At 34.1% G+C, this 20563-nt stretch overlaps 1 protein-coding gene across 1 annotated transcript in view; it reads right to left on the reverse strand.

The window, feature by feature from the left end:
• Window positions 1-20563, reverse strand: part of LOC145832936 (uncharacterized) — a 96162-nt gene that overhangs the window by 54351 nt on the left and 21248 nt on the right. The window contains exons 34-70 of the mRNA XM_082940138.1: window positions 20172-20359; window positions 19835-19955; window positions 19403-19575; window positions 14957-19225; window positions 14575-14741; window positions 14307-14421; window positions 14094-14182; window positions 13657-13852; window positions 13202-13353; window positions 12861-13008; window positions 12213-12336; window positions 12010-12097; window positions 11825-11906; window positions 11239-11535; window positions 10778-10976; window positions 10199-10460; window positions 9801-9939; window positions 9176-9366; window positions 8822-8927; window positions 8295-8464; window positions 7960-8092; window positions 7523-7801; window positions 7287-7389; window positions 6799-6989; window positions 6288-6409; window positions 5865-5941; window positions 5615-5688; window positions 5116-5379; window positions 4804-4903; window positions 4243-4448; window positions 3543-3821; window positions 3081-3350; window positions 1762-1861; window positions 1316-1515; window positions 841-1119; window positions 426-686; window positions 180-279 (exon numbers count right to left, since the gene is read on the reverse strand). Of these exons, the coding sequence (XP_082796264.1) occupies window positions 180-279; window positions 426-686; window positions 841-1119; window positions 1316-1515; window positions 1762-1861; window positions 3081-3350; window positions 3543-3821; window positions 4243-4448; window positions 4804-4903; window positions 5116-5379; window positions 5615-5688; window positions 5865-5941; window positions 6288-6409; window positions 6799-6989; window positions 7287-7389; window positions 7523-7801; window positions 7960-8092; window positions 8295-8464; window positions 8822-8927; window positions 9176-9366; window positions 9801-9939; window positions 10199-10460; window positions 10778-10976; window positions 11239-11535; window positions 11825-11906; window positions 12010-12097; window positions 12213-12336; window positions 12861-13008; window positions 13202-13353; window positions 13657-13852; window positions 14094-14182; window positions 14307-14421; window positions 14575-14741; window positions 14957-19225; window positions 19403-19575; window positions 19835-19955; window positions 20172-20359 (10314 nt within the window). The remainder of the gene's footprint in view (window positions 1-179; window positions 280-425; window positions 687-840; window positions 1120-1315; window positions 1516-1761; window positions 1862-3080; window positions 3351-3542; window positions 3822-4242; window positions 4449-4803; window positions 4904-5115; window positions 5380-5614; window positions 5689-5864; window positions 5942-6287; window positions 6410-6798; window positions 6990-7286; window positions 7390-7522; window positions 7802-7959; window positions 8093-8294; window positions 8465-8821; window positions 8928-9175; window positions 9367-9800; window positions 9940-10198; window positions 10461-10777; window positions 10977-11238; window positions 11536-11824; window positions 11907-12009; window positions 12098-12212; window positions 12337-12860; window positions 13009-13201; window positions 13354-13656; window positions 13853-14093; window positions 14183-14306; window positions 14422-14574; window positions 14742-14956; window positions 19226-19402; window positions 19576-19834; window positions 19956-20171; window positions 20360-20563) is intronic.

Consider the following 20563-nt stretch of genomic DNA (forward strand, 5'->3'; position numbering starts at 1 on the left):
AGTATTTATGAGAAATTTAAGTTAATTTTAAGCGGGCTTGGTGTTATAAAAAAAATATTAAACTAAAAAAAAAACTATTGCTATTAAACTGTAGTAGACAAACGAAAAGTTTCAATTCGGTTTTATTAAATTACAAACAGTGGATAAACATTGAAAATTATAAAAACAGCTAAAAAAACCTTGTCTGATCAATAGTTTGTTTAATATTCGGATCAACTAGGACAATATGAGCTGTAACGTTTGATGTGGTAACTTCTCCTATTGGAGTTGGTGGGTAATCTGACGAAAATTTTGTTTAAACTACATACATATAAGTTTTATAAACCTAAGGGTAAGTGTTTAACAAGATAATAATAATGTTTTTGTTTTATCTTGTTTCTTTAAATCTATCTATCAAGCTAAATAAATTATTGTATAAGTATTACCTGTCGTAATAGTTCCTATATTTTCCGAATAAAAGTATCCGTCTTCCGATGTTTCAATTATGACGTCATAAAAACTCCCTGGTTTCAAGTTGACGAAATCGTGAGTGATGACGTCAAATCCGTCAATGTCAACAGTGACGTCATCTTGATAAATGCTCACTAGTCGAAGTTTCACTTTGTCTACGTCATCATAAAGATCGTAATAAACGGAAACTGACGTCAGATCTGAGGTCAGGTTGCCGCTTCCAAAGTTGAAGTTTTCTGTGAAACAACATTAGCTATAGGCATTAATCACAGTTCTACTAAAAAAAACAGATAGTATTGGTTATTATGGTTAAGTTTCATAGGGTTTTGTTACAAAAATTTGAACTTTGCACATTTCTAAATAAAACTATTTAGGTTTTCTTAAACATACCTGTGTTAACTTCATCAACGAAATACCAGGGACCTTCAATTTTTCCATCGAACTCTTTAAGTAAAACTCTGTAACTTTCTCCTTTTCTCAAATTAGTCCAGTAATAATCAAAAATGTTGTCTCCATCGACAGTGAATTGTTTTATTTGCTCGTTTCTATCTTCATCGACAAGTTTCAAGTAAAACAGATTGTTTTTGTTGTTCTCGGTGAGTTTTATTGATAGCTTTAGGTTATTTTCGTCGTAAATTGTTGCTAATGATTCTGGCTTGTTAAGGTTGTCTGCAGGTGAAAAATAATTGTAAAAGTGCAACTTTTTACATAATTCATTTTGGTTTGAACTTAAGCATAAGAATGTTAGAAAAAGTTATCGTAAATTTTCAGTATAGGTAGGTGCAAAGTAAATGTATGTTTAAATTAGTCATACATTCACGTAAAACCTTTTATCGTTTAACTTCTGTATAAAACTACAACCGACCTAGATCAGCCCTGATGATGAGAGGCTCCTTGCTTTCAACTTCGTTTATATAGTAGCTGACGGCGAAACCCATCTTTTTGTTTGCGTACGGCACAAGTTGTGACTCGTTGTAGTATTTGTCCAACACCAACCCTTCCAAAACCTTCCACTCGATCGTACTGACTGGTTCTCCGTTGCCGTCGAGTTCGTACAAGGAAAATCTGCGATGAAAAAGTTTAGGGCATGGTAATCTTTCAGAAATTTAATTTATGTAAAGTTTGTGAAATCGTGCATGCTAAATAGATTTAAGCTTTCGTTGTACTACAGCTCTTTCTATAAAGTTTTATGTTTAATAATAAGTCCGTTGGGTAAAAACATGTGTAACTAATAAATAATACACTAGAATTTAGAATAAAATTACTAGTTTGCGACTTTTGTACAAAAAGTAATGCACCAAAACTACTAACCTAGTCTGATCAATGGTTTCTTTAATGTTTGGATCAATTAGAACAATATGAGCTGTCACATTTGATGTGGTCACTTCTCCAATCGGGGTTGGAACAAAATCTGTTGTTAATTAGCTTTGTTATCTAATGCTAAGTAATCAAGATAAGAAATACATTTACTTAAAAGTTCAACCAGAAAAAACTCTACCAATTATATTATTAGTAACTTTGAATCAACTAAGATAGAACAAAATGTTTATAAACACGTTTAATGAAAAATAGTACTAATTAAAATTGATAAAAATATTTCTTACCCATGTGGGAAATGTATGCTATGCGATCGAAATGGTAATAAAGGAATGGTTAAAATCACTGATAATTTGAAATTAAAAATCGGAAAATTAATTAAATTAAAAAAGAAATTAAATTGTAAAAATTTTGGGATCTATGCGGCAGAATGCATGGAATGTAATGAATATTATGTTGGACAGACGATAACATCCTTTTCGCAAAGGTGGTGCTCGCATAGATATAATTGAAAAAGCATGAATAAGAACGAGGTTAACGATCGAGCTGCACTTAAACTTCATTATAACAAAAATCATCCAACAAAAACTAAAGAACTTGAAAATGCTTTCACAATAACTTTTTTGGACAGCTCAGAAGATCAAACAGAACTAGATTTTTAGAAAGCAAATGGACAAATAAACTACAAGCTATAACTAATATAAACAAAACAATACTACCTTTTTACAGATAAACAATCAAACTAAAAAAACTTTTAATTTTTTAGTGTACTTAAACTTATTTTTGTATATTAAAACTTTATGCCTTAATCTTTCCAAAATAATTTGAGTTCTCCTTTTTTATTTAAACCTTACTTTTAAAACTTCAATTAGTACGTAAAAAAGTTACTTTATCTCAAGAAAACTAATACAAGTGGTATAAAATGTTATTATTTTTTACCTAAAATTAAAGATGAGTGTTACGTCACTATATTGTTTGTTTTCACTTTTTTATGCTAAACTAAAAATTCTCTGTTCATAATTCTTATATCTGCTTGAAAATGATTTTTTGAAACAAGTCGTAGATTTTTTAAGCAAAAATATTGCAGATTTCTTTTGTAATTTTAGAAGTATAACTTCCTAAATAATTAACTACGATCAAGAAAAAGAGAAATCTAATAAAGAAAAGTATACTGTGCTGGAAAGATTTAAGGTAATTTTAAATTAATTTGTACTCCAATTCTAATTGATAATGAAAACAGTTATTTGATACTAGATGTAATCATGTATGTTAAAGAAAATAAGTAAATAAAAGTAAAAAATAAGTATAATAACCTGTCATGATGCTATCAATCTTTTCCGAATAAAAATGTCCGTTCTCTTCCGTTTCCATTATTACGTCATAAACGGTTTCCGGCATCAAGTTGATGAAATCGTGAGTGATGAAGTCAAAGCCGTCTATGTCAATCGTGACGTCGTCTTGATCGGTCAGTGACGTCATGACCAACCGAAGCTTCACTTTGTCTACGTCGTCATGGAGATCGAAGTAAACGGAAACTGACGTCATACCGGAAGTGACGTTGCCGTTTCCGAACATAAAATTACCTGTAAAAATTTTCGTACTTTTAACATAATATATCTGTTTAAAAATTGTTTTTTGTAATCATTTAAAAATATAAAAATACTCATACTATTATTTATTCAGCTGCTATTGTTTGTTAATTAGTATTAATATGAGTAAAACCATATCTTTTAAAATTAAGAGACATTACTAGTTAGTTAAGTATTTTTACAAACCTGTATCGACTTGATCAATAAAGTACCAGGGGCTCTCTATAAGACCGTCGACTTCTTTGATAGCAACTGTGAAAGACTCCCCTTTCCTCAGGTCTTGCCAGTAATAATCAAAAGTATCGTCTCCTGCAACGGTGAACTGTTTGATTTGCTCGTTTCCTTTGCTATCGACGAGTTTTAGGTAGAACTTGTTGTTTTTGTTGTCGTCGTCAACTTTCATGGAAAATTTGAGGTCGTCTCCGTTGTAAATTGTCGCGTTGTTGTCAGGTTTATCAATGTTTTCTGTTATAACAAACAGTTTAGAACATACAAACTTACAGTCATTTAAGAAAATAGCTTTGGTTGTATATACAAAACATTAAAATTATCGAAAACAAAACTTCGTTTAAATTTGCTTTTAAGCTTTTGTTTTCTTTTAAAAAAGTACCTAAAGTATCTCGAGTTAAAAATAATTAGGACTTCTACCGAAAATGGTTACCAAATGCTGCAAAAGACTAAAAATTTAATTTGATTATGACGGTAAAATCATATTTATGCAAAAATAGGCACTAAGTTTTATATAAATCGTTCCAACTGTAACTACAACTCACCCACGTAATTTATTTATCATATTTGTATTGTTAATCTTCATTCAGATTTATAAAAAATGTACATAAAAATATCATAGTTTATTTTTACATAGGTAAATAATACTGTTACTCACCCAGGTAAGTGTCCATGACCAGTGGCAGCCTGCTTCCAACGCCCATTATGACGTAACTGACCTCGAACCTTAACTCTTCGTCCTTGTGGCCGAACAACAGCGATTCGTCGAAAAACTTATCCAGTACGAGTCCATCTAACAGTTCCACGCTGACTGTTTCGGTTGTGTTGAAGATGCTCGAGTCTGTCAAGGTGTGCACTGAAAACCTGGAAAAATTGATTCTTTAAAAATTTCTTCATAATATCGGATTTTAAGTTCATAACATCATTGAAAATATTAAGCAATGAAAACCTGGGAAAGTTTTTGTTGAAAAAGTGGTTGATAAGATCGAAGGCAGGTTTTTAAATTCATAAGAAAGTTGAAAAAGTTAAGTAAGGTATTGTCATCAAGTTTGTTATTTATAATAAAGTAAAAACTTATTACACAAAAACTTTGACTTAATTCACGTCAAGTAAGTTAAGTTTTGTTGTTAAATTAGATTGCGAGAAATGCTTTAAAAAATGCCCTATTCAAGAAAACCGTGTTGATTATTTTACATTTAGTTCATCAAGCAAAAGTAACCTAGTCTGATCAATAGTTTCTTGAATGTTTGGATCAACTAGGACAATATGAGCTGTCACATTTGAAGTAGTTACTTCTCCAACTGGAGTTGGTGGGTAATCTGTACGAATTAAGTGAGTAATGTAACTTTTGTAGAAAAATAGTCAGAATTTTTCAAGAAAAAAAAGTTTCCAATGTTGCGTTTAATTATTTTCATAGCTATTTTTATCAGATTTCAAAAGTTGCATGCTGCTAAATGTATTAACAAAATTTATACTAAATTCCAATACAAGATGATTTACAACTAAATATGACGTCACAAAGAAACCTAACCTGTCCTCACTGTGGCTACGTGGTCCTCGTAGAAGTATCCCCTCTCAACCGCTTCAACTGTGACGTCATAATCCTTTCCTGGTACTAATCCCGTAAACACGTGAGTGATGTCATTGTTGGTGGTCACCAGACCGTAAACATCGTCTGTTGTGACGTCACTCAATTTAATTGTGACGTTGCTGTTGAACTCTTTGTTGTTTGTGAAGTCGACCGTGACGGTGGTGATTGAGGAAGTGACGTCAGCATCGCCCCATTTCAATTGTTCTGTTTAGCAATTAGCTATTTCAGAAAATATAAGCATTTCTTTAAAATTTACTACCATATCTTAGTTTAAGTAACGTTTTAACAAACGTCAAAAATACTACAGAAATAAAACTTTTTGTAAACTTCTTGCAACGATGTCTCCTTTCCTATACAAACTACTTTTTAAGAAAACACGAAATCACTAACTTACATCTTAACTAGTTTAAATATGATAAAATAAAACCATAGCACAAACCAGTAGTAAAAAGTCCAACAACATTCCACTCTGAGTTGATGTTACCATCTCTTCTTTTCACGCTTATTTCGTACCTATAATTACATACTTTGTAAACTTTATAACTTATCATTTATTTTTATTATCCATAGTTAAATATTGTGTAAATTTAATTGTTTATATACTATAACTTCTTCTCACACTTATTTCGTATCTGAATTTACATATTTTGTAAGCTTTATTACTTATTACGTATACACTGATTTCATACCTGCTTCCCTTCTTGAAGTTGTACCAGTAGAAGGTTCTCCTGCCAACACTGCTAAACGTGTAGTTGCGAAGATGGACCTGAAGCAGTATAAAACTTTTATTAAACTAACTTAAATTTTGTATGAGTGGAATAATGACTTGTGTAAACGATGAGTTGTTTTACTGTTTGAAAAATTTAAACAATATTTGACAAAAGTAACAAGTGCTGTTTCTTAAGTTGTAACGATGCTTTTAAAAAGAAATTTAGCAAGTTTTATGTAATAGATAATTTTATGTAATTTTTATCAGTTGTGAAAATGTTTTTAACAAGACCATAAATTAAATTTATTTTCAAGAAGAAGGTATGAACAACTGCTTTAAAGTACGCAATTTCTTACTTTGAACACAATAAAAGGCAATAAAAAACGAGCAACTTGTAACTAACTTTTCCTTCTTCGTCGACAATCTTCACGAAGTAAACATTTTTCGGATCTGTAACTTGAATGTTGAATTTGAAGCTGGAAGGTCTCACCAGCTCCACATTGCACTCAGGTGGTGAAATATTTTCTGATTCATGATAAATTATAAAAAGTTGAACAGCGGTATTATAAATTTTATTAAATATTTGCTGTATACTGCACTCGAGTGGATAGAAATTTTGATGAAAAGATATACAGCGTTAACAATTTTGAAAAAAGGTTTTATGTTTGTGAAGTATATAGATAGTAGAAACAGAGTTGAAAAGAAAACTTTTGTGTTTATTAATTACAACTTAATCGCTGATTGAACCAAGTTTTAAAACTATTGTTTCAAGTATAGTTTTATATTAAAACCATAGTGTTTTATATTTATTACGCAAAATGAATTTTTTTGATTAAAAACATCAGAGTAAAATCACTTAAACACAAAACTAGATCTAAAACAACATCTTTAATAAAAAAATTAAAAAATCTCACCCAGCGTTTCGACGATTCTCAATGATGGGGAACTTTCCCTGCCGTTGATGACGTAAGCGACCTCGAATCCGATCTTCTCGTTTGTGTAGTTTCTCAGTATGACGTCATAGAGCATTGAAGGAGCCATGCCGTCAGCTATTCTGTCGTCTATGAGAGTTGGGGGTGATGATTTCATCGAGTACAAGCGGAACCTGTTGTGATGTAAACAAGGTAATTGTTTGATGAAATTGGTTGTATATATAATTAAGATGGTAAATTTTTTGAAAAATAATATAGATGATAGAATGAATGTTTAATTAAACAAGTTTTTACTATGACAGCAAATAAAAATTCTGGTTGATGATTTTTTGATTCTATACAGCAGTTCAAACAGAAAACTGGCCTGATTACATTAATAAAGATGTGTAAAAAAAACATTCACTTTAATACTTCTAGAACCTTGCTTATACGTTCCAAGTGTGTAAAACTTTTATACAATAAAAACAAACCTAGTCAGGTCAATCTCAACATCAATTTCTTGCTGATCCAACAAAAATACTTCAGCCGATGAAGCAGAAGTAACAACTCTTCCTTTGGGAGTTGGTGGGAATTCTAGTGGAAAGAAATATTAAAAAAATAAAAATTAATAAACCGCCTCGTCTTAGTTTATGCTTGAAAGTTTTAATTTTAATTGTGAATCTTTTCGATATTTTAAAAATAAAAGAAATAAAAAATTCAAACAAACTTGTTCTGACTTGAGCCACTGTTTCTCTGTACTTCCTGCCTTCGTATACACTCTCAACAACAACCTCGTACTTGGTTCCAGGTCTCAATCCGTCGAACCTGACGTCAGCTTCCAACAGCTTGCCTGGTGTTTCTCCTGAAAACCTGAACTTTTTCATGCCGACTGCGACTCCGTTCTGCTCGATTATGACGTCATAGTCGAATCCCGACAACAGGTTGTAGTCGACTTTTACTGACGTCATGTTGGAACTGACGGTTCCGGTTCCAAAGTTAAAGGCATCTGAAAATTTTAAAGTTTAGTTTTCAAATAATTTAGTTGTAATACAGTTTTATAATATTTGCTCAACTGAAAAATTAGATATTTTTGTCAGTTCGTATAAAAGTTTAGTTGATCATCATACGATTAGTAATGTTGTATGTTATCAAAAGCTAACTAACCTGTGTTTACGTTCTGTTGGCTGAGTCTGCCGTGTTTTTTACCAACTTTTGTGTAAATTGTCAAGTTGTACTCTCCGCCAAACGCAAATCCTTCTGGGTATTCGGGTGAGGGTTTTAGTGCGTACGATTGTACCTGTAACATTATTTTTGAATTAGATTACACTCTTGGTTGTCTAGTTAAATAAAAATGAGATTAGGTTTATTAATCTTATCTTATGAGTAAAACATTGTGAACATAATCCATGAGAAATGTACTTTAATGCAGACTTTAGATAATAAAAATAACATTAATGATTTTAACTTGAAGTATCTAAACTTATCTACAAATCACCAACCATGGGGCCGGTTACGTCATCGCTGACTTGCTCGCTGAACACGACGTCTCCGTTCGTGATGTCATACGCGTGTATGACGTAATAATCTACGTCACCCTCGTCAGCCACCCACGACACGCTTATCTTGTTGTCACGTGACGTCGCCTCAAAGCTGCTGATGTCGGGTGGGCCTGTGCGGTTGACGTATTTAAAATGTGTGATTGATATACATATATATGTATATATTTAGAATTCATTTTTTGTTAAGCTTTATATTTAACTTTATAGCAATCAGTAGTATTAGTTATAAGTTTTATTTGGATTTTCTACCCGAGGTACATGAGTTAATATCGTTCAGAGTTTCTAAAAATTTCTTTAAATTACCATGATAAAATTGAAACGATTAAAACGTTGGTAGCTTTTCGCATGATTAATTACTAAAACCTGTTTAAAGAAAATTAAATTTAAAACAAACTTATAACAATGATGACAAGAGGGATTCGTCGTTTTTTTAATACAATTAATTAAAAAAAAAATTATTGACAAACTTGTAACAATGTCAACGGGCGGCATTTTGTCGTAAATTTTGCTTCCGACTCTGAGTTGCCAGTAAACTTTGTACCTGCCGCCTCTGTACAAACTTGTGAATGTAACCTGTAAAGATTACAAGTATAATCGAGTTGTCCTATATTATGTTTATAATATACAAATTGAAATTAAACAGTGTTTTTTTTTTGACTATAAATCGTAAATTTACTTTAAAACAATTTGTAGTAGGGAATAATAATAAACTAAACACATCGACGCATAAAGTTTTTAAGAAAGTTGAAACCCAACTTGAACAATTTTTCTAAAACTTGAATTTTAATCTCAAAAGCAGATTAAAAGATTCGTCAACTCACCATGTCGTTACCCTTGTTGAGGTCGAGGTTCTTCTGCACCACTCCTCCCATACCGTCTTCGATCTCGAACGTTATGACTCCCTTGGGAAGTTTGTCGAACACCTCAGGTCTCAGCCGGATGCTGACCACTCCGTACTTCTCAGTTATCAACAGGTACTCAGACCAAAAGTCACCCCAGTTCGTCGTGTCAGCTGAAATTTGATTTAGTTAAAGTTAACATATTCTTTTATTGTAGTTAATAATTTTTTTTGTATAAATGTTTATATGTTGTATTACTTAAAACTTTTGTATACTTAGTTTTTTAATAATATTTTTTAGTTATTTTGCACAGTTTATTGTTGATAATGACTTATGAAAAGTCGAAACGTCGTCTGCGAATAAATTTTAAACTTAGAATGTGTTTCTCATTGAATTGGTTATAAGTTAAAGATGTTTCATTTGATTAAAATGCATGTTCAAATCTTTATGTTTAGAGTGCAGAAAAGTTTAGTAAAAACTATGTTTTCACAGTCTGCAATGTTCTAAAAAGTTCTATTTATTGAAAAAAACAATTTCCTGATTTTGTAATTATTACATATTTCATGCAGTTTTTGATTCATAGCTCTGTAAACAAAAAACTACTCACTCGTGTTGTATATGAACTCTGTAGGTGTGCTGTGCAATTTTTCCTCAGTGACAGTCACCAGGTTGACAACGTATATTTTGTTCAGTTGCACTTCTTTTTGTGTGAAGTTGATAGAGTTGAGGTTGTTGTCGTTCGGTATCTGAAAATTTGTTAAATGTTTATACTTTTCAACGTCGACAGTAAAAACAATGGTAAAAAAAATCTAAAATTTTATCCATTGATTTACAAAACTATTAATAAAAACTGTTACTACATTTTGCAACTAATAAAGTTGCAAGCAAAAAAAGCTTTAAGAAAGTAAGATCACCAAAGTATTTTAAAATACGACAGGTAAAGTTCAGTTTAATTATAAACAATTAAGACTTATTCGTAAAATAAAACAAAAAACTATTAAATACCTGGAAATTGTCGATCAAGACGTCATTTTCGTCGTCTCTCTCAAATATTTTCACCAGAACTTTCTTGAAAATTCCACGCGGTTTCTCAAACGACCAATTTCTCCTATCCCCGTCTTCAACACGGGGGTTCTCCCTCTCCACGGGGGCTGGGGGAAGCTGCAGTTTGGTTGCCATGGCAACGTTGGGGGTTCTTCTGTCGGTGAACAATGTGAAGCGTGAAGTTTCAACTTGGTATATTTCACCAGGGGTGAGGGAATGAAACCTGCAATAATTAGAGATATTAAAAAATTTAGACTGCAAAACATTTACAAAATGGTAATAAAACTGAACAATGATATTAAAATTTTTCTTGTTTTTCGTAACTAGGTAGATTAACAATAAACATTACGGTGTCTAGCTTGTTACAAACACGCAATTAGTTGTAGTTTTAAAATATTGCTTTTATACATTACACTTCATTTGTTTTATTCAAAAGATGGTCACTACAATGTTTACTAATACAGTAATAACAAAGAGTCGAAATCAGAAAATTATGACTTGAAACGTAAAGAAAAACTTGGTAACATACGTAGAACTTACTTGACAGTGTCGTCTATTGTTCCAACACTCTTCTCGTAATTACCGAACTCTTCCTTGGTGCTCTTCAACTGGACCACGTAACTGTAATCGAACAGGTTGTTCATCTTTTCCTCGAGATCTTCGTCTTCCACTTCAAGATCCATGATTAATGAGTCGGAAGTAACGTTCTCCCATGAAGCCATCACGTCTTGCAGTGGAGCTGGTTGAAGTTGTTTACTTGCAATCACACAAAAGTTAATTTAAAACTAACACTTTTTATCAATTTTAATATATTTCGGTTAGTCTACAAAATGCTTGTAAAAAAATATCTCATAAGTTTAAAGGAAAGTTTAACTTCTAAATGCTAAATTTTTAATTTAGCTACTTATATTTGTCTTTGACAAAAAACTTGAATGCTTAAACATTTTTTACTTGAAACTTTTTTTTCCAGATATACAAACCAATAAAACATTGTTACCGACCAGTTTTCCTGATAACTTCTCTCACCACCCCTATTCTTCCCTGCTCGTACTCGCCGACAGTGTGCGCCTTTATGACGTAACTGGTGTCAGGTAATAAATTTGTGACGTCATAAACGTAACTCCTCTTGCGGTCCGACGTCCTCACGATTTCATCGCTTCCGATTATGACGCCATTCACCGACCACGTGATCTGTATCTTGCTAAAGTGTTTGGTCGCCAGGGGGCGCATTCTGACGCGCAGTGACGTCATGGTGGTTCCGCTCGGGCGCGCCGGCAAGAAGTTGATGTCGGGAGGTTCTTTAGTGACGTCATTAGTTTTAAGGATGTGTGATATGTTTATAATAAGTTTAAAAAGTTTAAAAACACAAGACTTTCAAACAGATGTAATAAAAAGTTTTTTTCTAACACTATATACAAATTTCAAACGGTATATTTGTGCATAAACAAATGATGTACTATTTCAAACGCCTTTTAGTATAATCAAAAATACTCATACTTTAACACATACAATAAATTAGATAAAATATGGTGTTTCTATAAATCCAATTAAATGTAATTCATATAAATAAAAGTTTTATCTGACAACCTGGGAAAAAAGTGTGGGTTAGTATCTTTTTTGATTCGAATCCGTTTACGCTCCGCTTAACGTAGACTTCGTAAATATCACCCTGTGAATGTTTTTTTTTAAATACGTAAATTCTCTTCGTTTATTTTGTACCTGTGTTACTATCTACTAGCTACATAGAAAGTTTTCTAAAAAACTCAACAAACCTTGGGATAATCTTCCCATGCAAATTCGTATTTTCCACCTTCCAAAAGCCATCCGGGTATTTTAAAAGATTTCTCAGCCTCATCAGTTCTTTATGAAATATATAAAACATTTAACTACTTTTTAAAAGAAAACTAGAAAATTGACAGATTAATAAAACTATCTCTGTATTATACATTTTTTGAAAACAATTTTTTCAAAAAACCTGTCAGTAACTAGTATGACGTGGTAGTCGTCACGGCGACGCTTCTTGTCAGGAACCAGGAAAGAAACCCTCAATTGGCTGTCCTTGAAGCTTGTTACCTTGGCAACTGGAGGTTCTAGGGTATCTGTTTGACATTGTAGTTGTTGTTGAAGCTTGCATTTAACATATTTTTTTACAAAGGTTTTATTTTAGTTGCTGCGCTTTAAAAAAATGTTTTTATACTTTTTAACAAAATATAAAACATTTTGACGATTTGATATTTACTTGCTAAAAAATTACTTGTTTGAAGTGATTGAGAAAAAGATACAGTTCAATAAACTGTTTTCTAAAAAAGAACAGATAACCTCTAACTACATTTAAAAAAATAATATAATAGATAAACCAAATCCATTTGAAGTAAATTAGAAAGTTTTAATGAAACAAAGTTTTAGGCACACATACAAGTTTAAATAAAAAAATAAAAAATAATAATATAGTAGATAGACCAAATCAATGTGAATTAGAAAGTTTTTTTGAAACAAAGTTTTAGGCACACATACAAATTTAAATAAAAAATTAAAAAATATATATATAGTAGATAGACCAAATCAATGTGAATTAGAAAGTTTTAATGAAACAAAATTTTAGGCATACATACAAACTTCTAACCAGTAGTGATGTTGGTGAGCACGAGGTTGTCCTCTTCAAATGACGATAAGAAGCTAGTATGAGTGGATGATCTTATTGTGTAAGATGTTGCTGGCTTCAAGTTGCTGAAGTTAACAACTTCTTCGCTATCTACCTCATCAGCAGGTAACTGTGTTTTTATTGATTAATATAAGAATGGTTCCTGGTACAACATAAATATAAAGGTATGTAGAAGACAATTGCAACCGTTGGATTTTTAAAACTTTTTTGAAGTAAGCTCAGTTTTAATATCCTAAAGAAAGCAAATATTTTTATAGAAGTCTTAAACACCTTTATAGATAAATTATGTATTTGATTTTTACCTTAATAGTTTCAATAATATTCTCTTCATCGTTGTGTTTTGATATTGTGAACTGGTATTCCTCCACGTTTCCCCTCCTCGCTTTTCCGAACACGACCCTGATAGACGTCTCAGTCGTTCTATCGAGGTCCAAGTACGCTACTGGTCTCGGTCCTGTGTTTATTTTGTAATGAATTTATAAATATATTTTATGAGTTTATAACGCATGATTGTTGTAGATAAACTAGACTTTGAGTAAAACTTTCTTTTAAATATTTTAAATTAATTTTAAACTTTTTTTACTCTCGTTTAATATATGCTTATGAAATTGTGTTTAAATATGGAACTAAAACTAAAGAAAAATTATAGCTAAGCAAAATAAATAGTCTTATACTCTCAATTACTCTGTACACTTTTTGTAAATTTGCAGAAACGTACCAAGCTACGTCCCTGCTCTCAATCACTCTGTACACTTACTTGTTGGAACGTGTTTGTCATCAACCACCAGGTACTTGACGTTGTTCATCCAAGCGTGCAATTTCACTTTGTACGTGGTTCCGCTCTCAAGTCCTTCTATCGTTACATCACTCTTTTTGATCCCTCTGAAGCTCATCGGGTTCCAAGTTGTTATGGGGCCAGTTTTCACAGGTACCAAAAGCTCTACTTCGTACCTCTGAGTAGGAAGTTAGTTTGAATTATTTCAATTTATAAAGTAACAAAAATATAAAAATGACCGATTTACACACTTTAAATACATTTACAATAGTATTCTTTCTAGCTTACTTAAATTCATTAAGTTTTTAAGCTTTTCACGTAAAACAACTTATATTTTTTATTTGTAAATCCTACTTGCTGGTATCCTAAGTAATTGTAAATTTTATTATTATCATTATTTATTTATATTTTGCACATACTTCTGCATCCGGAATATTTTCCCACTCGAGGGCAAATGAGTCGTAAGTGTGATTGAGACTTCTTATCTGGGTATCGGGATTCAGCCTACCTGAATTTAAACATTAGTTTTAATTCTAATTTCAATGTAAACCCTGTATATCTCTTATGTTTGCTAGCATGTTAACAGATGTTATAGAGGTTTAAGGGTCGTAAACCAAGTGTTCAACACCCACCTGTTTTGATACCAACATTCGCCGAGTGAAGTTTTTCATTTCCGATGTAAGAGCTGATGACTATTTCGTAACTTTTAAGTGGTTTCATTCCGTTCAAAAATGTTGCTTCGTAGATCTTTGAAAAACATAACGAGTTTAAGATTCAAATGTTATTTTTTGTTTGAAAATACAATTTATAAGCACATATACACGCAATAGTAACAAGAATTAAGTTTTGTTTAAATAAAATACTTTAAATTAAACTAAAAAATAGTTCAATAACACTTACAGATTTGTTGCTATCAAACTGCACGGTTCTTGGCGGAATGATGTCCTGTGGACGGTCCAATCTCGTGCATTTAACTATAAAGTAATCCATTGTGTACTTTGAAACGAATTTGACATTTGCTTTGTTAAACTTTGTGCCAGCTTCGATTATTTCCACTATTGTTGCGTCTGAAACAGTAGTCATTTAAAATTTTACTTTCACTCTAAAGTCTAGCTAGACGAAGGAAATTTGAAATGAGAAAGTTTCAACTGTCTTCTTGATTTCGGAAGCCTAAAATCTAACTCTAGAATATTTTTGAAAATAATAAAAATTAAAAGAGTTCATTTATTTTTCAAAAAAAAACGCTCTTTTATACCTTATAGAAATAGTAAAAAAAAAATACTGGTTGGTATTGCAGCTATTGTTGTAGGTTTTTGAAATCTTTGATCGGCAGTAGTAGTCTTGAATCTGGTAGTCATTTCAACTGTAGTTGGGAGCCTTGTCGTCATATCCATAGTAGTGTCACCTCTAGTGGACACTTCAACTGTAGTCAGTTCAGCAGTTGTTGAGAACGCAGTAGTTGGTGATTTAGTTGAAATTTCAACTGTGGTGTCGGCCCCGCTCGTTGCAGGAACCGAATTAAGCTCTTGCGGAGGTTCGGTTGTTCCCCGAGTTTGAGGCTGAACCGTCTCGACTATCAGCGTCGCGTTCTCAGTTGTGTACTCGACTGTGGTGTCATAAAAAGTTGTCATCTCTTCGGTTGTAGAGTCGACTGTTGTCATTTCAATTGTTGTGTCATCTATAGTAGTCATTTCAACTGTTGTATCACCTATAGTAGTCATTTTAACTGTAGTAGGATCTCTAGTAGTCATTTTAACCGTTGTTTCGTCAGTAGTTGTACCTTGAGTCGTTTCAACAATTGTAGTTGCTTCGCGAGTTGTGAAACTTTCTGTAGTCTGTTCAGATGTTGTATCCTGAGTTGTTTGTTTCACAGTAGTAGATTCTGCACTTGTGAAATCTTCAGTTGTAACGTCTTGAGTGGTTGCAATTTCAGTAGTAGGCTTTTCTGTTGTTACATTTTCAGTCGTTGGTTTTCGTGTAGTTACCGACCTTGTACTAGATTCGTGTGTAGTTGTGACTTCTTGAGTAGTATGGTCCTTAGTCGTGGTTTGCTGAGTTGTCTCACTCTCTGTAGTTTGACCTTGGGTTGTTACAACCTGTGTAGTGGGAGCATCTGTTGTTTGCTCTTTGGTGGTAAAAACTTCAGTCGTCTCCTGAGTAGTATCAGTCTGAGTAGTAACTTCAAAAGTTGTTGCCGTCTCTGTCGTTGGAGAATATGTGGTTTGTTGCTCAGTTGTTTCGTCGACTGTTGTCAACTCCTCGGTTGTATCGGCTCTTGTTGATGCTTTCTGAGTAGTAAGAGGCTCAGTAGTGACTTTTCGCGTTGTTTGAGCTTCTGTGGTGAGCTCTGTTGTCTCGGGCTGAGTCGTAGCCTCTGTTGTCGTTACTTTTTCTGTTGTTTGTTCCTGAGTTGTTTCGACTTCTGTTGTTGCTTCTGAGGTTGTTTCTTGCTGGGTGGTTTGAGCTTCAGTAGTTGATTGCTTAGTAGTAACTGCTTCTGTGGTTACCATTTCAGTAGTCTCCTGAGTAGTTGGAGGAGCTGTTGTAGTCTCAGCTGCTGTTGTTTCAGATATAGTTGTTGCTTCTGTAACGAGTTCAGTTGTCGTGTCAGCCTCTGTAGATAGTGCTTGAGTGGTTACAGTTTCTGTTGTAATTACAATTGTCGGTGGGCCATGAGTAGTATGATCTTTCGTTGTAGTTTCACGTTCAGTTGTTATTTCTGTAGTTGTAACAGCCTCGGTTGTTGGTTCCTGAGTAGTAACAGCCTCGGTTGTTGGTTCCTGAGTAGTAACAGCCTCGGTTGTTGGTTCCTGAGCTGTAACAGCCTCGGTTGTTGGTTCCTGAGTAGTCACAGCCTCGGTTGTTGGTTCCTGAGTTGTAACAGCCTCGGTTGTTGGTTCCTGAGTTGTGACAGTCTTAGTAGTTTTTTCTTGAGTAGTTACAGCCTCGGTTGTTGGTTCCTGAATAGTCACAGCCTCAGTAGTTGGTTCTTGAGTAGTCACAGCCTCGGTTGTTGGTTCTTGAGTTGTAACAGCCTCGGTTGTTGGTTCCTGAGTTGTAACAGCCTCGGTTGTTGGTTCTTGAGTAGTCACAGCCTCGGTTGTTGGTTCTTGAGTAGTTACAGCTTCAGTAGTTGGTTCCTTAGTAGTAACAGCCTCAGTAGTCAGTTTCTGAGTAGTAACAGCCTCAGTTGTTGGTTCTTGTGTAGTCACAGCCTCAGTAGTTGGTTCTTGAGTAGTAACAGAATCAGTTGTTGGCTCTTGAGTAGTAACAGACTCAGTTGTTGGTTCTTGAGTTGTTACAGACTCAGTAGTTGGCTCTTGAGTAGTAACAGACTCAATTGTTGGTTCTTGAGTTGTTACAGACTCAGTTGTTGGTTCTTGAGTAGTAACAGACTCAGTTGTTGGTTCTTGGGTTGTTACAGACTCAGTAGTTGGTTCTTGGGTAGTCACAGACTCAGTAGTTGGTTCTTGAGTAGTAACAGCCTCAGTTGTTGGTTCTTGAGTAGTTATAGACTCAGTTGTTGCTTCCTGAGTAGTAACAGCCTCAGTTGTTAGTTCTTGAGTAGTCACAGATTCAGTAGTTGATTCTTTAGTAGTAACAGCCTCAGTAGTTGGTTCTTGAGTAGTTACAGACTCAGTAGTTGGTTCCTGAGTTGTTACAGACTCAGTTGTTGCTTCTTGAGTGGTTACAGATTTTGTTGTAACTCCAATTGTCGGTGGGCCAGGACTAGTATATTCCTTTGTTGTGGTTTCACGTTTAGTAGTTATTTTTATAGTTGTAAAATCTTCTGTTGTTGGTTCTTGAGTTGTTACAGATTCGGTTGTTGATTCTTGAGTAGTCACAGCCTCTGTTGTTGGTTTCTGAGTAGTTACAGCCTCGGTAGTTGGTTCTTGTGTAGTCACAGACTCAGTAGTTGGTTTCTGAGTTGTTACAGATTCAGTTGTTGATTCTTGATTAGTCACAGCCTCGGTTGTTGCTTCCTGAATAGTTACTGCCTCGGTAGTTGGTTCTTGTGTAGTCACAGACTCAGTAGTTGGTTTTTGAGTTGTTACAGATTCGGTTGTTGATTCTTGAGTAGTCACAGCCTCGGTTGTTGGTTCTTGAGTAGTAACAGACTCAGTAGTTGGTTCTTGTGTAGTCACAGACTCAGTAGTTGGTTTTTGAGTTGTTACAGATTCGGTTGTTGATTCTTGAGTAGTCACAGCCTCGGTTGTTGCTTCCTGAGTAGTTATAGACTCAGTAGTTGTTTCTTGAGTAGTAACAGCCTTGGTTGTTGCTTCCTGAGTAGTTACTGCCTCGGTAGTTGGTTCTTGTGTAGTCACAGCCTCAGTAGTTGGTTCTTGAGTAGTCACAGCCTCGGTTGTCGGTTCTTGAGTTGTAACAGCTTCAGTAGTTGGTTCTTGAGTAGTTATAGACTCAGTAGTTGGTTCTTGTGTAGTCACAGCCTCGGTTGTTGCTTCCTGAGTAGTTACTGCCTCGGTAGTTGGTTCTTGAGTAGTTACAGCCTCAGTAGTTGGTTCTTGAGTAGTCACAGCCTCGGTTGTCGGTTCTTGAGTAGTTACAGCTTCAGTAGTTGGTTTTTGAGTAGTTATAGACTTAGTTGTTGCTTTCTGAGTAGTCAAAGTCTCGGTAGTTGGTTTTTGAGTAGTTACAGCCTCGGTAGTTGGTTCTTGCGTAGTTACAGACTCAGTAGTAGGTTTTTGAGTAGTTACAGCCTCAGTTGTTGGTTTCTGAGTAGTAACAGCCTCAGTTGTTGGTTTTTTAGTAGTAACAGACTCAGTAGTTGATTTTTGTGTAGTAACAGCCTCGGTTGTTGGTTCTTGACTAGTAACAACTTTAGTAGTTGTCTGTTGAGTTGTTGTAGCTTCTTCAGTTGTTTGCTCTGAAGTTGTTAACTTCATTGTTGTTTCAGCAACTGTAGTAGCTTCTTGAGTTGTCACTTGAACTGTACTAGCTTCTGGAGTTGTCACTTGAACTGTAGTAGGTTCTTGAGTAGTATCTTGGACTGTAGTAGCTTCTTGAGTTGTCACTTGAACTGTAGTAGCTTCTTGAGTTGTCTGTTGGACTGTAGTAGCTTCTTGAGTAGTCTCAGCGACAATGGTACTTTCTGGAGTTGTTTCAGCTGCTGAGGTTAACTTTACAGTCGTAGTGATGCTAACCGTCGTGGGTTCCATAGTGGTCACCAAAGACCCCTCTGTAGTCTTGTACTCGACAGTCGACAACTCAGTTGTAGTTTCGGACGTTGTTTGAGATGTTGTCATGACAACGGTTGTTTCCGGTTGAGTGACCACTGTGGTGTCGGCTTGCACGGTTGTCGTTTTAGCTTGGGTAGTGTACAGTTGGGTAGTGGTTTGCTGAGTAGTTGCTTCCGTGGTCGTTTTTACGGTAGTTTCAGCTTCAGTTGTTGCTTCGGTTGTTGTTTCAGCTTCAGTTGTTGCTTCAGTTGTTGTTGCTTCAGTAGTTGTTTCAGCTTTAGTTGTTGCTTCAGTAGTTACTGCTTCAGTTGTGGTTGTTGGTGGTTCAGCAGTTGTTATGGTAACACCAGGCTCTGTTTTACAGTATTTGAATTAAGTATCATTTTTCTTTTAGGATTTTGGCATTTTTGAATATTTGTAAAGTCCTCGATAAATAAAAGAAAAAAATGTGAAAGTTCAATTTTAAATATTATGTTTTATTTTAATTTTTTTTTTCTCATGAAAAACTTACTAAACTGAATACAACTCACCGTTGCACTTGAGGTTCTTGTTCTTGAAGTTTTCGGTGAAGAACTCCAACTCCTTGTAGTTTCTCAGCCCCACGAACCTGTCGGGAGTGGACACGATGTCAACGAAATCCTCATCCCTGATTGTGATACCCACACCGAAACCCGTGATAGTTGCTCCCATGGCTTTCAGGTTTCTGTTTAAACAAACAGTTTGGTATTTTAATAGCTTTAGTATACCTAATTAATTTTGTTTGTTTAATTTTTCAAACATGTTTTGGTTTGTTACAATCAAAAATTAACTTTTTAATAAAGGTTTATAAAGACCTTGCGACAGATACTGCATCATCTACCGCAAAAATAAAGAAGAAAAAAGTATAAGATTATTTTTATGTAAAGTATATTTTACATACCTATTAACTTCAAATACTGTTAATTTAATACAAATATTCTCACCTTGCAACAGATACTGCATCGTCGGAACTCGGAGAGGTTGCAATGAAAATGATCAGATGCTTTTTATCTTTCCTGATTCCGAGATTGCTTATTTTCGCCATCTCACCCAGCTGTTGCAGAGCTGTTACAGATTTATTTAAGTCTGTATTACAGTGCTTCAATAAGTTAGTTTGTTTTGTTATCTGTTATCTAATGTTATAACTTTAGTTATCTAAACTTAGTTACTTAAATTTTCACAACTCAACTCAGTTTTTTTTTAACATGCAGTGTTTATCGCAATTGAAAAATCAATCTAAACACTAAAAAAATGTTTTAAATTTAACTTAGAATAAAAAACCTTGTCCGAGCCTGTTACCACCATTCCTGTACGGTCCGTCCCTGAAAACCTTGGCGATCTGGTCCATGACTGCTTCCCTGTCGTAGTGGGAGTTGAAGGGGAAGATGTTGAAGGAGTCCATGTTGTACACAGAGAAGGAGATCTGATCCTTGCTGGATCCCTCCACCTGTGTCATTTCCACTATCGATCTGTGTTTGTTTGTTTACAATAATTTTATTTATTTAGATATTTATTTATTAAACATTCAATTGAGCATCAGCAACTAGAACACAAGTGCAAGCTTGTTTTTGCAATGAAACAGTTTATAAGTATTGTTTATTGAAAGAAAAAAAAATACGCTTAAAAAGTTTGGTCCAAGGATCTGGTGTACGAAAAGCCCTTTGGTTATCGAG

Source organism: Thalia democratica, chromosome 4, assembly GCF_965202585.1.
Source record: "Thalia democratica chromosome 4, ktThaDemo2.hap1.1, whole genome shotgun sequence".
Lineage (NCBI taxonomy): Eukaryota > Metazoa > Chordata > Thaliacea > Salpida > Salpidae > Thalia > Thalia democratica.